Here is a 15,222-nt window from a genome sequence, read left to right as displayed (position 1 = left end):
CCATAGAAGAGGTGAATGGACATTGTTTGCTGTCCTTTCCCATAAAAAATGAGAAGTATCAAGCTTGTGAGAGCTACTTTCAAAGCAAAAGAAGGCAATTCTTCACAAAGTGAGCAGCAGAACTGGGGAGCTTTGTGCTGCAGACTCTAAGACTCTCTGTTGTCTTCATAAGGCCGGGCTGACCAATTTAGCTGGTTTTCTACCGTTTGAGTTTATTATTTGTAAAACTGTGATGAACAATATTTTGCCTGAATCTTCAAATTCGTGTGTACTTAATAAACAAATCTGAAATATGTAATATTTAAGGGTGTTGTTTTTTTCTTTTTAAGTTTAAGCCTGTCTCTGATTTGGCTGCAGAAGAGAAGACCTGGAAAATAAAGCCCTGCAACGTGTTAAACTGTGATATGCCAGGAAACATGGGATATTCTATCACACATCTGTCGTGCCTGGTGCAGGCTGGGGCAGGACCATTGAGGATACAGCTGCATAGCTCTGTCACAGCTGCACAGCTCCTCTGAGACCAGGCTAGTTCTGCTGGGAGGACTTAAAATAAAATGAAGGTGTGAAATAAACCACTGTCTGGAAGGACCCTGGCGTGACAAGTGCTTTTCCTATACAGGCTGGTACCGACAGCCAAGTGCTACATCTCTGCTCTGAAGGACTGGGATGCAAACTAGCACCGAAGCAGTAGTTGAACTGGAGCAGCTTCCCTTTGGACATCTCCAGAATCTGCCCTGTGACCCTGAGACCTCAGCTGGATGCTTTTCTACTCCCTCCTGCCTTATCTCAACACCTCAAGACATCTCTTTCAAAATCATTTGTTGTTTGAGCTCTGCTGTGTGACAGTGAGTGTTTGTAGTGTGATTATTTTGGTGGAGAGTTATGGATGTGTGATTTATCTTTTTTTTGGGTACTACTTGAAATGAGGATGGGGTCTAAATAAGCTGAAGTATTTACAATAAGTTCATAGTTGATATTTTGGATTTCTTTAAGCTTGCTCTTCAGATGAGATGCAAAAAGTATCTGCGGATCTCTTTACTCTCCTATCACTGCAAGTAAAAGAGATTCATCTGTTGAGATGATTACACAGTAAGATACAACATGTTCAGAAAACCTTCCCTACAATTTTCACAGTTGTGGTTTTTTTTTGCTTTTTTTTTTTTTTTTTTTTGCGTGGGTCCCCCCCCCCCCCCTCCCCCCTCCCCGTTCTTGCCCAAAATGCTGCTTCTGTTTGCAGGCCTTTGGGCTGTTCTATAAAAGCTTCATGTCAAGCTCAGCAAGTCCTTTACTGCCTCGGTGGGTAAGAGCAGAGCCATCTTGTCTGGCAGGGTTCCCAGCACTCAGCTGCTTGAGGAGCTGTTGTCTGCAGCTCCGCAGGGACTTCTTGGTCACTTACAGACTTAACTTGACTTTTGAGTACTTCCTAGGTGGGAATTGGGAATGTACTGACTGCCCAACTCTACCATACTGCCCTGCACAGGGAGCAGTAGGCATTAAATTCTGGTTGACTCCTTACAGTGGATCTGAGTTGCTGAGGCTTTTTTATTTTTAGATGTAGGGATGCTCTGTAATATTTCAGCACAAGGTATGATTTACTTGTTTCCTTCCACTTCTTGTCCTTAAGTAATTGTTCTTAGTTCTGACCATGTACTTGACTTCGATGTTTTAAGTAATATAGTCCTTTATAAAAGAAGTGGTTGCCTAAGGTTCTTGAGGGTGATAAAATGGACAACAATGTCAAGCAGCCTGCTTTCGTGTTGACTACTAGATGTAGGGTGGGAACTAAGAAAAAAAGGCTAAGGAGCTTGTTCAGAAAAATGAAATAATAATAATAAAAAAATTCACTTTGCTGGAAATACTAATCATGGAATAGTGTAAGTTGATTTAAAATTATCCAGTGCAAATATTGCATGAGAGAAATAATGAGTAGCATACTTTAAACAACAGAAGATGAACCTTTTTATCTTAAAACTCGGAAGGAACCTTCAATATAAATGTGGCTTGTTAGCCAGCCTGCTGGGGATTGCTTAGTTTGCTTCCCAGTCTGTGGAGAGACGAGATATAACTGTTAAGTAACCACAGGGTAATAATAGACTAAGTGAATCTGATCTTTATCTGTGATCGATTTTTAGCTGCAGAGGTGAAAAGCTTATCCTTTTTTGTATCTTTCTGCCTGTAACCACTTGCAGGTTTGTTTTCTTTTCAGCTCCGCCTAGCCTATCGCTCACAAGGAGCCTTACAAAAGCTATTGGCGTTGCTGCCTCTCCTGCAGCTCTGTATCCCGATACTTCCTCCTCGCTGGCCTTAGAGTCAGGCGCAGGTTTGCAACTCTGCGTAATACCTAATGTGATTAGGATCTTGCGCCATGGTTGGGTTCCTAGGCTTTGATAAAACTATACAATATCTGTTAGTGAAGTCACTTTTAAAACCCTCATTCGGATACTGACAGCGAACGTGCGGGCTAGCGATGGTCTGACACAAACTCTCCCTACTAGGCTGCGAGACCCTGCACGGGGTCTGGTCAGGACGAGTAATTGCTGTCGGATCTGCCTGTGTAAATTAGTTCGAGTTCAGTTTGGTTCGTAATAAAGGCAGTAAAACTGCCAAGGCAGCTGACATTGACCTCACCGGAGTAGCTGAAGTGTGATGTAATCTGGCACACGGACTCCCCCTTCCATCACGTTTAATAGCCCGGCGTCCAAAATAGTGCTGAGTGGGTATAAGAAAAAGAAGCCCAGCACTACTGCTGTTGCTGGGTCTTGCTTGATCCTGGGGTTGGGTAGGGAACTGTGTTCTGGTTTTGAAGGTAATTGGGCTGTGTACTGCTCACAGGGCTCTGGGTTGACAGCCCAATAAAATAATGTCTGGCTGTAGGGTAGTCAAATATGTAGCATGTATTTTTCCTTCTTCAGCACATTTATTTAAATCCTGTAGCAGTAAATAATAGGCATGTGCTCAGAATATATATGCCTGTAGCATCTTATATACATACATTTTTACATTTATTAATATATAATTGAAAAACCAAAAAATACGTTTCCAGTAACAGGCCTTTTATTGCTTAGTCAGTAAAATGGAGGAGTTTTGATTTATGCTTCCCTGTCCTGACTGGATACACTGAGAAATGGAAATAATGACGGGGCTGTGGCTCAAACATGGGATTTCACAGCAAGCATGGCTTGGCTGTCGCTCAGGTTTTCTTTGTGACCTCCAGAAAGTCACTTTTAACCTCTTAACTTCCACTTTGTTGCCTGTACGGTATGACTGCTAGTGCAAAGGGACTGTTTTGTAAGCAGGTAAGTCTTTTAAAAATTCCTGGTTCATGCGCTGCAGTCCTTCAGTGGACACAGTATCTTCTTCTGCATTAACTCTGTACAATATGAAATGTTTACTTAAGGCCTCCAAATATATACCCTCTCATGACCCTGTCCTATCACTTCCCCGCCCCCCCCCCCCCCCCCAAAAAAAAAAGGCTGTTAAGAATGGTGATTGAAGCAAGGACCAATAGTTGATTTTTAATCCGTCTTTCTTTTTTTCCCCTTCCATCCTTCCTAGGATGCAGGGGCTTTAATCCAGGATGAATGAATGCTACTATGATAAGCGCATGGACTTTTTCTACAACAAGACAAACACTGACACAGTAGATGAGTGGACAGGGCCAAAGCTTATTGTTGTTCTGTGTTTTGGGACATTTTTCTGCCTCTTTATTTTCATTTCAAATTCATTGGTCATAGCAGCTGTGGTCAAGAACAGGAGGTTTCATTTTCCCTTTTACTATCTCCTGGCCAACTTAGCTGCTGCAGACTTTTTTGCTGGAATTGCCTATGTCTTCTTGATGTTCAACACTGGCCCGGTGTCTAAGACTTTAACTGTTAACCGCTGGTTTTTGCGTCAGGGTCTTCTGGACACCAGCCTCACAGCTTCCCTGGTGAATCTTCTCGTCATAGCTGTTGAGCGGCACATGTCGATAATGCGGATGAAGATCCACAGTAATCTCACAAAGAAGAGAGTCACCTTTTTAATTATATCAATTTGGGCCATTGCTATTTTCATGGGAGCTGTTCCCACCCTGGGTTGGAACTGCCTCTGTGACATTACTGCCTGTTCATCCCTGGCACCTATTTACAGCAGAAGTTACCTGGTGTTCTGGAGTGTCTTAAATCTAGTCGTCTTCTTCATTATGGTGGTGGTTTACATAAGAATCTACATGTATGTCCAGAGGAAAACTAATGTCTTGTCATCGCACACCAGTGGGTCCATTAGCCGTAGGAGAACCCCTGTGAAGCTTATGAAGACTGTCATGACTCTATTAGGTAAGAGACTACAAACCATGGCGTGCAAGGCTGGCAGTGCCAATGAGTAGGTTTGTGTGTTGGTTTGGTTTTGCTTGGGTTTTTTTAAACAAAACAAAAAACTTCCAACCCCCTAAACCAAAACAAAAAACATCTCACTGAAATGCAAAGTAGAGGACTGGTCAACATGCAGAAGAAAAGTGTTTCTATTTTGTAGGTAGCTTGTTACAAAACACAAGTTACCTACAGGGGTTTGTTTGGGGGGCAGGGGGAGGAATAAAAAAAAAAATCACTTTGGAGGAAGGCTTGTGAAGATTCACAGCTACCTAGTAGAACATTTTCAAAATAATGTTCTTTAATATCTGCACGAGGCCATGAATCCTATGGCTGGATGTGGATAGTTTTCTTTGCACTTCTTCCTATTGGCTTCCCCCTGGAAACACACCTTCCCTGGGGAAAGGAGGGGATGCCTGGTGGGTCTGTGACTTTGACAGATACTTGCTTTGCAAGGGGAGAATTCACCTTCATTCTGTGAAGATTGCGTAGTACAAAACACTGTCAGATGATGATAGAGTATGGCCTTGCATCTCTAGACCGTGACAGGAGATTGACCTGGATTCTGCCCTAGAGACACTGTTGATATTTGGGCAGCTCGGATTACTTCATCAGCTAGTTGTGATGTAGCTGCTTATTAAATTAGAGATGCACAGAGCAGATGATTAGTCGTATTTTCCCCACGAGGACTTGAATCTGACCAAGGTGTTTTCCAGAAGCCAGGCATCACGGGAGTGTGGCTTGCTGCAGGTGGAACTGGGGGACACACCAGGACACTTGTGAAGCTGGGCGCAGGTGGTGGGGGACTCTAAAACCACAAATATGGCTTTACTGCTCTGACAACTGTTCTGATGTTGTATGAGGCAGCACAGGAAGGCTGGAGCTTTTGGGGAAGCTGGTGTTCATGCATACCTGGGACGCAGCTGTGTTGTACTGCAGCACAGTAGTACTAGAGAGATCTGGGAGAAAAGTGTCACTTTTCATGGAGGTGGGAGTTGCCAGGGTAGGAAGTTCAGGCTGAGGACACTTCCTTCCCCTTGTGGTCTATGGATGCTGTTTGCACCATAGTCTGGTATCTGGTTCTTTTTCTTCTCTTTCTCTACCCTTACCCCCCCCCCCCCCCCCCAAAATAGTGCTGTAGAACACAAAACCTTTGTGTACCAAATGACGTTTTAAAATGCTTTAGAAGCTGAGATCAGTTAAACTTTACAGTGCCTGACCTTGGAAATGAAAGTGAACTGATGGTTCAAGCAAGTACAAGGTTCTCACTTACACTCCTGTGTCTTCTAAGGTGGCTTGTCCACTGCCAGAGCCTTTCCCTTCTAAATCCCTCTCCAGTTGTCTTTCCTTTTTTCCCCTTGATTTTACGGCACCTATAGAGAGACAGTGTGGTGGTTGTTCCTGTCCCCCCTTGACTTGCAGGGGCAAGATTTAAGCCCCACCTGAAGCTCTTGTGCAGTGACACTTGAACCATCCACCTGGAAGGAGAAAATCCCTGCAGGAAAAGCTCTGAACTGCTTCAGATATGATCCTGCCCTAATGCATAAGCATCGGGTAGACTGTAGTTAACTGCTGCATTAGAAAGAGACAAAAAGAAAAGCGCTTCCAAAAAGCATTTCTATGAAGGCAGAATAGCAGGCTGCTTTCTGGGAAGTCACATAAAAATAAATCATCATGCATAGCCTTGTCTAATTTATATTTATATAGTTAATATTGCTTTGGTTTGTGTAAGCCAAAGTTGGAGGGTGCTGAGCGAGTGTTGGAATAACACTAGCTGTCGGTGCCACCCATGCGTGTTTGCAGGTCGGAGCAGAGGTGGTCTGTGCTCTGGGGAGGACAACCAGCCGACTGATGTGGGAGTTGGAAGGACAGCGATGGTGGCTGCCGTTTGTTAATCCCTCACGGTCCTTTAGCCTGTGGCAGGTCTTCTTCAGTGGTCACCACGGCTGTGGTGCTGCGTGGAAATAAACCCTACTCTAAACTTCATTTTCAACTTACTCTTTCTTTTACTAGGGAGAGGGGCCTTGGGACTATGGGTTGATTTAAAGATCAGCATTAGCTTTCTCTTACTCACAGAATATGGTTTTTCAGCCACCAGATTAAACTATAATTCAGGCAAAGTATTTAATGATACTGTATGCTGGGCCAGGCAAATTTAACTTAGAAAGCCTGAGTGCTACTTTAGAGATGATAATTTTGTGTATTTACTTTGTCAGTCAGGAACAAAATCAAAACAGAGCCTTCTTCCAAAGAAGTTGAATTAGCGCATGTGTTGCTGTGTGCAAGATCTACCCCAAACTCCTGTGTCAGAGGAAGTGTATCTTGGCACGTTCCTTCATATCAATTCTCCAAAATTTGACTCTGAGAGGCTTTTTATAAACGTTTCTTTCTAGGAATGAAAATTTGTTTTTTAGAACAGTTTGAAATGTGCATTCCTGGCCCAGGCATTCAAGCACACTGTGCAAAATGTATTGGAAACTGAATAGCATGTTTTATGAGCTCTCCAGTTACCAAAGGCGTCACCAAGTGACCAAAGTACCTACAGCTATACGCAGCGTGTGGATTTTGCCCAAGGCAGTTATTTTTAATGGCTTGTTCCAAAATACCTGAAAATACTTTGGAGTTATGTGCCCGACACGGTCTTAACTAAAAGTAATTCCCAGGTGCTCTGTTGCTGGGTGAAGCATGATGAGAACAAGAGTTCTCGTTAATGTGCCCCGTCGGTTTCGTGGGACGTTTGGGAGAAAATCCTGCTGCCCCGCTGCTGCGTGGAAGGAGGCTGCGTGTAGCTGGGTGCTGCTGGCACGCCGCTGCTCCCGTCTGCTCCACCTCCCTGGTCGGGGAGGCCGGGCGCGGGGCTGGCTGCCCCTCCAGCAGAACATCGCTCTCCTCTCGGGGCGTTCTCCTCCTGCGGCCCGACGGTTAAAGAGTTGGGGGAATCTGGGTTTCAGTGTGGCTTCGTGGATCCGCGGTGATCACGGCTGCAGGTGGCTTTTTGTACCACCCTTTGGGCTTGGATGGCCCCTTCCAGAGGCTGGGACTCAGGTCCCCGCCACCTACCTTTTTCTACCATAACCCTTAAAATGGTCCATCGCGTGTTAGGAGCAAGGCTTTCCTTTGGCATGCTGAACCGTAAGAAGTGATCTGGTTGAAACTGGAAGATGTGAAACCTAGTGTCCTGGTTTCAGCTGGGATAGATAAACTACCTAACTCATGCCTAACTCAAAAACATAGCGCTATACCAGCTACTAGGAAGACAATTAACTCTATCCCAGCTGAAACCAGGACACCTAGCAAAAGGGACTAAAGTTCTCTTAGGCTGACCTTGTGGCATCGTCCTAGCTAAGCCTGTGACTGTAGCTTTGAAGAAGGGCGGCCGCAGGTGTGCAGGTACGTGACTTGCAGGTGGTGTGTATGTGGTAGCTCATCTGAACTTGGCAGTGAGATTCCTGCTGAAATAGCCGCTTTGGGGTGGATGATTTTCAGTTTCAGTGAATTTATAGTTTAATTGGTAACTTGCTGTTTTAACTTGGGTGCACATGTGGCAAAGGCAACTGGAAGCTACTGCCCTCTTTTTTTTTTTTTTTCCATCCTTTTTTTTTTTTTTTTTTTTTCCCCCTCAGCATTGCCATGCTCGGGAACAGCTTTGATGTGCAGTGTTATGACATGATGCTGCCGAAGCATCAGGAGTGCTTCCAGGTACACAGGAATTAATTTTCAAACAGAGATGATGTAATCTACAAGAAAATCCACGTTTAAATCTAATGGAAAATCCTCAAACTAACCTTGAGGCATCGTGACACCTGATCTTCTGTAATCCAGTGGGAAGACTCAGAGCTGTTGTTCTTATCCATGTTGCAGCCAGGCTGTACTTCATGTCACTTCTGTGAATTTTGGAGAGTCCCAGAAATGAAATTCTTTTTGGAGTGTGGCACTTTGTCAGGGAGAGAGGAGCTCCTATGGGATAAAAAGTCTGCAAACAAGAAAATTGCTGAAGGGCCAAGACAAAGGTATATATTTATGCTTAACCATGGTTCCCTCTGAAAGCTCTGTGGTAAAAAATAGCAAAATCCGAGCAAGGCTGCGAGTCTGAGCCATGCCTTGCTTTCATCTCTGTGGCTAAGAGCAGGGTGTGAATCACTTGTTTTGCCTCCATACACAGCAAACTGTATTTTTGATGGAGTCAAAGCAACAGCCCCATGAAAGCACTAGCCAGTAACTTTGACGCTGTCACTGCATTGCCCCCTACCCTTGTCTTCAGTTGTCGGGCAGGGTAAATGTGCAGAGAGATGCCTCAGTTGTCTTCTATCTTCCCTTACTTTTGCCACTGAAACCTTTGCCTGTATAGGTAGACAGGCATACATCCTAGGAGTTCATGGACTAATCTTGCCTGCAATCTTGGGGTTTTGTTTGAAGGAGAGATTTCTGTGTCTTTTGTTAAAACGTGGCTTTGGGGTCTGTTTCCTCTCCTGCTGACTTCATGAAAGCAGGGTTGGACCTTGCATGCTTTGCGGTACAAGTAGTCAAAATGCTTTCAGTGCTTGTTCTAAGGAGGGTTTGTTACCATCTTAATTTCTGCATGGAGCTGGTGTGTTGGCAACTTTGCCAGTGACCCTTGGTGGCTAGCGAAGGCTCTCTGTCCAAATACTTAACTGAGACACTGGCGTAGACACAGTATTGTTGTCTGGGTGGTCTGGTTCCAGTGCTTGTTGAAACGGGTGGGATTTGCTGGTGAACCCCAGGGCAATGAATCAGTACCGTGTTTTCTCCGCTGTAGACCGTAAGAGAGAGTTGGTGTCACAACTGCTTACTCAGCATGCTGGAGCCAAACCTGTGTGTAGTATAGAGACTGACCAGAGAAAACAAGTGTTGTGGTAGCAGCTTGCAGCTCCTGATGCCAGTGGGCAATGGAGGAATGTTACTGATGTTAACCAGTATCTCAAAACTAACACCATGAAATTAGTACTTAGCATCACAAAGATCTTGGTACAGCAGGGTAGAAAATGCAGTTTCTGAAGGAGGTGGTCTCTCGCATTTCTGTTCTGTACAATATTGCCTGTAACATAGTAAATCACTTGAATTGGTTGAATTTTGTCTGGACTCCAGGAGCATAGATTTGCAGCAAGATCTGTGGTACCTTGTCCTGGATACATTTTTCAGCAATCCTAATGCTTACTAGATCACATGAATCCACTTTATATACCATTATGGCCTGCCCATCAGATGAGCACAGTGTCCATTAAAATCCTGGATGGGGATAAGCACCCAGTGCTGCCGAAAGCAGCCCGTGCGCACCGCACAGCCGATGGGATGCCTGAGGTGCTGCCGAGTCCTGGCTCTGGCACTGCCTGGGTCCTGCCGTGAGCCAGGCTGCCCTCCCACTGCTTGCTTGCACAGCTCAGATACGGGGAAACCAGCAGCTTTAAAAAAATGAGCCGGACTTGCTTTCCCTACCAAAATTGTTGGACAGATACCAACACCCCCAGGAGAGCTTTTTAGCATGTAGCTGCTATCATCCTTATTTTCTGATTATTTTTTCGAAGCCCAAAAAAGGGGAAACTCTGCTGTTATAAATGATTGGAAATTCCTCAGTACATTGTTCAAACTGTGACTGCTGTGCAGAGTTGTAATTTTCTATTTCTGTATGTCAGACAGCAATTGTGGCTTGTGCTAGGTTAGTATTATCATGCATATGGCTACTCCTTCCTTGGGCTCAAGGCAAGGGATGACAGGCTGCGGTGCCGGGGAGAGGCAGGAGGGCAGATGGGGCAGTTCAGGACCCCTCCCAAGCTCACGGCCAAGGCCTGCGTTTGGTTGTGATGTTCCCCCTCCCCACCAGTCTGGCCCACACCTCTGCTTTTATGGTGGGGATGCGCAATAACATGGAAAGATGCAAACGCAATATTGAATTTCATTCTAAGCTGTGATTTCTATGCTGTCTTCACTGTAATATCTCTTCTCCCATATTCCCCCTTTAACTTTTTTTTTTTTTTTGGACAGGCTGGTGGGAGAGGAGTGTGTTGTCCTACTTTGCCTCTTTCAGCTTTTATTATCACTTTGTGTCTTACTTCTTCCTCACAGGGGCTGTTGTCATTCCTACCTCCCAGCTGAAACACGAGAATCTTGCTGCTCCTGGTCTTGTCCTGCGGTTTCTTGCTATCTTTTGGGGAAATGCCTCTCTTGCAGAGTTTTCTTGTTCCCCCATCACTGCTCTCATGCTTCCTCATCCTTCTTGTCTTTTTTTGCTTTTTATTCTGTTCTTTGCTTCAGTTCTTCGCCTTGACTGCTACGTTTTTGGTTCGTCTTTGCTAACTCACCTATTCGTTTCTTGCTCTCTTTTTGTTTACAAGTTAATTTGTTTCCTGGATCCCAGTTGTTGGGTCTCAAGTGTCCAGTGTGCACAGCCAGGGAGGGAGCAGTGGAGAGAGGTGGGCTGCTGCTCTGACCGGGCAGCCAGCAGCGCTGGTGCGTCGCAGACAATGGCGTGCATCCTACAGTAGCTGCAGGGTTTCCAGCTGGGGCGTGTTTAAATGATGTGACTCTTGTTTTATGAATTGGGCAGTATGCCCATAGCGTTGCAGAGTCAGCTGTAGTGTGACAGAAGATACGTCTTTCCTTTGGATCATATTGTGGCAGCGGTAGAAGGGGGCCACCTGGTCTCTTCTCCTCCAGCATATGAGAGGTGGAGAGGAAGTCTGCCTCCGAAGCACCAGTCCTCTGCTGGTTAATGCTCCAGAGCTCTTGTTATTTATCAGTGTGGGCAAATCACTGTTGCGATGACCTTTCCCCACTTGTGTTTGAGCTGATGCTGTCAGCAGCTGGATTCTTGCTTCCTGCAGACTTCTGAGAGCTGCCCTGTTCGTGCTTGGGGCTTGGCAGAGAAGCTGTAGTAGATACAATTTTGCTACTGTCATTAGAATTTTGTCCTCTCCTGCTTTTATAATTTTTGTGTAGAATTTTGATAAACCCAATAGTCTTGTCAGATGCAAAAAAAACCCAAACCCCTAGCAGTCTGAAGTCTTTTTTTTTTTTTTTTTTTTTTTTGTCTCCTTTATTTCTAGGTGCTTTTGTTGTATGCTGGACCCCTGGCCTGGTCGTCTTACTGCTCGATGGTCTGAATTGCACCTACTGTGGGATTCAGAATGTTAAAAGGTGGTTTCTTCTCCTGGCCCTGTTGAACTCTGTCATGAATCCAATAATTTATTCATACAAAGATGATGAAATGTGGGGTACCATGAAAAGGATGATTTGCTGCTCTTCTGAGGACAAGAGCCAGGACAGACGCTCATCGCGGATCCCCTCGACAGTTCTCTGCAGGAGCACGGATACTTCGGGGCACTACATTGAAGATGGCATTATTCAAGGGACAATTTGTGGAAAAGGAGATCTTGGTGACAAAGGAAACTCCTGAGCTATTCAAGCGACGGACTTGGCTGGAAAAGGAGAGGGGGAAGGGTGAGGTTTTGTAAGAGAAGATTGACTGGCAAAGCTAGTAAACAATATATCCACTTCGTTCCAGAGCCTAAACTCCAGTGTTAACAAAAGTTCTTATAAATAATTGCCTGGTGGAAAAACACTTTGTAATGAAGAAAACTTTCTGTGCTGCCGTCTTTCTCCTTTTTTTCTTTTAAGTACATGAAATTGTTTTTTCGTATGAATGGAATAAATACATCTCAGAGACTTTTTGCGCATGGAACCAAAATGTAAGCAATGTAGTGAGACCCTCCTTAAGCTCCTACAGAGAGAATAAACCTGCCTTACTGTGCAGGCTTGGCATTCATTGAGTATTTATGCTCTGAACAGTTTCTGTGCATCTTGAGGAGGATTATAGGCGTGGTTGGTCAGAATTGTGACCTGTTTTCTTGGTTTACAAAGTTCATGAAATAGTTCATACTTACCTTCTCTCTTTCTTTGCCTTATCTTGCTTTCAAAATAGGTAGTTTGATGGTTTATTAAAACTATGCCAGAAACCTGGCTGTGATGGGAAGCCCAGAGCAGACACCAGTGTGCATGAGGATGTCCAGCTGTGGATTGTCAGGACCTGCGAGTACCAAAAGCACAAAAGCTGTTATTACTTCCATAGTGGGATGAATGCTGCAAGGAGATACATTGAGCTCTCTGCTGTTGTTGTGTAGGCAGACGTTGAGGGTGGATTAACAGAAGAGCCGTGCGGCTGTGTTCATTATGCTCATTGCTTACTTCCCCAGATAACATCAAATGGGTGTGCTCACCCCTCTGTAATTGCTATGCCACTGAGAGAAATTAAGAGGGTGAGCTTTTAAGGGAAGTTTAAATATACATATATACAGGTTCAATCAAGCTATTTAAAATAGAAATTTATTTACAGGAAACAAGCCTGAAACCAAGCTAAACCCCTACAAGAGTACAGTATGCATTGATTGTCTGTGCTTGTCTGGACCACCTTTAACCTCCAATTTGCAAGCAGATCTTACTGGAAGGTACTTGAGGAAGAGGTGATGAAACAGTAAACAATGAAGGGCTTTTCAGCATTGTTACTAATCGAGTCTAGCGTTGATGCAGCCACAGCCCAAAAAGCTGTAGTTTTGACCTTATGGAGTATGCTCTAATGGAGGATCCAGCAATTTAAAGCTCTAGAGTAAAGTTCTTAAATCTAAACTTTTAAATTAAAAATTGGAATGTAGATTTCCCGCTACTCTAAAACCCCTGCTACCCGTCTTAATTTCAGAGGAGTTACCTTTGTGGTGTCCTAGAGAAAGTCTGATGCCTGGTATTAAAGCAGTTGACCACAACCAGAGGTCACTTTGGAAAGTTTCGGAAGTTTTGACCACTTGGAATTGTCAGAGAACAACACCAGGAGCATATTGTATGAGGCTGAAAGATAAAGATCAGCTGTGGTTTGGGCAAATTCTTCCTTTGGTGCAACTTGCATGTGGATATCTGGACTGTGTTGGTCAAAGCAGAACCAGCACTTGGCTCAAAGGCCAAGTTACAGTTTTGTAGAAGGCACTGGGGCATTTCATAGCAAGCCTTAGCTGGTGAACACAGCAAGCCCTTGTTCAGAGAGGTCTCCCATAACACCAGTTACCTTGTAGGGATATGGCCTAACCTTTCAAGGTAAATGCTGTATTTATGAGTAATGCTGGAAAGGTTTACACGTTTTTTGCCATTAAATGCAATGTTCTTGTGCAAATACTACTTTGTTAGTTTGGTGTTTTGGAAAGTATGATAAGTGGTGCTTTCTAGAGCTGGTGGTGTTGCAAAGGCATAGCATGCAAGCATTCCTGTCCCTAGTTACCTGCAGTGCACGGTTTGTGTTAACTAGGCTGAAGCTCCGTATACAAAACTAACAGAAAATAAAATGTTACTTCAAATAAAATACTTGTTTTGTTTCCTGTTTGGAAAGTGATTGAATATTACCTGGCACTACAGTCAGCAGTAAATGATTGCTGTTACTTTTACTCATTTCCACAGATCCATCCAAGCTAAAACTGAACAAATTGCAGATGAAAATGAAGGTGGGGAAACTTTGTCCCTATTACCACAGGGAGGGAGGTGTGTTGTTTTAATGAAATTTTCATGTTTACTAGCAATACTAGGCAGTGTATTCACTGTATGAAGAGAGGTTGGATGAAGATCTGGAACATCTGCAGCCATGGAGAAAACACTAGGTCCCTCCTGCAGAGCTTGGGCTTTGGGCTGCAAATTAACCACATGTGGATGATTTTTGCAGGTAAGCAGGAAAAAGTGACTCCTGTAAAGGTAAAGGACCGCATTATTTGGAGAGCACCTCATATAGTGGACTCCTGGTCTAGATTAAGATCTGGGAGGTATTATCAATCATTTTGCTACAAGTAAGTGGGAGGATTTGAGGTGTGCACTCTTTTATTCTTTCTGTTGTCTCAAAAAAAAAAAAAAAAAAAAAAAGGCTAACAAAAGAACCCCCAAAACACAAACAAACCAACCCTCAGAAGCCTGCAAACTGGTGCTCTGTGAATGGTATTATTTGCAGTGTCGTGCTCTCTGTTTTGGCACAATGTTTCCCTCAGAGCTGCTACCTCATTGTCTACTACTATAAATTACAACGTGAACATGACTGGAACAGAAAACTGATCTTGCACCAAACTTTCCTACAAACTGCTGCAGAGACTGTATAATGTTTCCTATATCAAAGTGTCTAAACATCCAGCTACTCACGTAGCAGGGAATTTCTTTTTAACCCCATAAACATTTATCAGAATAGTTTGTCTCAAGGAAAACATTAAAGCACTATTTGTACTTGAGTAAAATAAAAAAAAAAGGGGCAAAGGGCAGTCGGTGAAGGCAAGTTCTGCGAGGTTTCCCTGTTGCCTTTTTTTACTAATATCCCAGAATAACAGATAGTGGTATCTGTTGACTTTGCATGTGCCTGCTCCTATTTATGTATGTGCAGCCTACTGTGAGATGAAATTCATTATTTTGGGGAATGCTTTAGGGTGAACACCCATAGAAACTTGAGGACGTTAATGCTTAGGAGGCAGAGGAAGGCAAAGGTAGAGTTACCATTAAGTTGGATAGTTGTAAGGTTTTGTGTGTTCCTGGTGATGCTGGAGCCCTTTCTGTGTCCGAGAACCTTGAGAGTTGCTGTACTGTAGTCAGTAGCAAGCAGATACTTCTAATACAACGTCTTCACAGCAATTATGGTTTGAAAACCTTTGTCTTGTTCTCCTCCTTTTCTTCTTTCCAGCTGCATGTCTCCCAAACCAAAGTTGCACTTCCAGGTGATCAGTGGGTCCAGGAAGAAATGTTCCATGGCTTTTCGCAGGGCAAAGATGTATGGTCTGTCCTCTATGGTTAGCTCTCCCGTAAGGCCTGAGTGGTCACGATCCTTAGAGATGCTTTTCAGAGAATTATTATT

The 15,222-nt window shown here is 44.0% G+C and overlaps 1 protein-coding gene across 2 annotated transcripts; it reads left to right on the top strand.

The window, feature by feature from the left end:
* The first annotated feature begins 344 nt into the window (after positions 1–344).
* On the top strand, positions 345–13,670 carry LPAR3 (lysophosphatidic acid receptor 3). 2 transcript variants are annotated; one of them, XM_049808839.1, is made up of 3 exons: positions 345–845; positions 3,556–4,313; positions 11,408–13,670. In XM_049808839.1, exons 2-3 carry the CDS (start codon positions 3,578–3,580, stop codon positions 11,755–11,757), a joined length of 1,086 nt encoding a protein of 361 aa, XP_049664796.1. In that variant the 5' UTR covers positions 345–845; positions 3,556–3,577; the 3' UTR covers positions 11,758–13,670. The 2 variants fall into 2 exon arrangements, with proteins under 2 accessions (XP_049664796.1, XP_049664797.1); XM_049808840.1 differs by lacking the exon at positions 345–845 and having other exon boundaries at positions 3,472–4,313.
* Positions 13,671–15,222: the final 1,552 nt, after the last annotated feature.

Source organism: Accipiter gentilis, chromosome 8, assembly GCF_929443795.1.
Source record: "Accipiter gentilis chromosome 8, bAccGen1.1, whole genome shotgun sequence".
Lineage (NCBI taxonomy): Eukaryota > Metazoa > Chordata > Aves > Accipitriformes > Accipitridae > Astur > Astur gentilis.
The sequence above is the reverse complement of the archived record's forward strand: the minus strand, read 5'-3'. Positions and strand labels throughout refer to the sequence as shown.

Coding starts and splice junctions, on each gene's coding strand:
- LPAR3 (XM_049808839.1), top strand. CDS start 3,578: ATGAATGAATGCTACTATGATAAGCGCATGGACTTTTTCTACAACAAG. Junction 4,314..11,407: donor GACTGTCATGACTCTATTAG/GTAAGAGACTAC, acceptor CTTTATTTCTAG/GTGCTTTTGTTGTATGCTGG.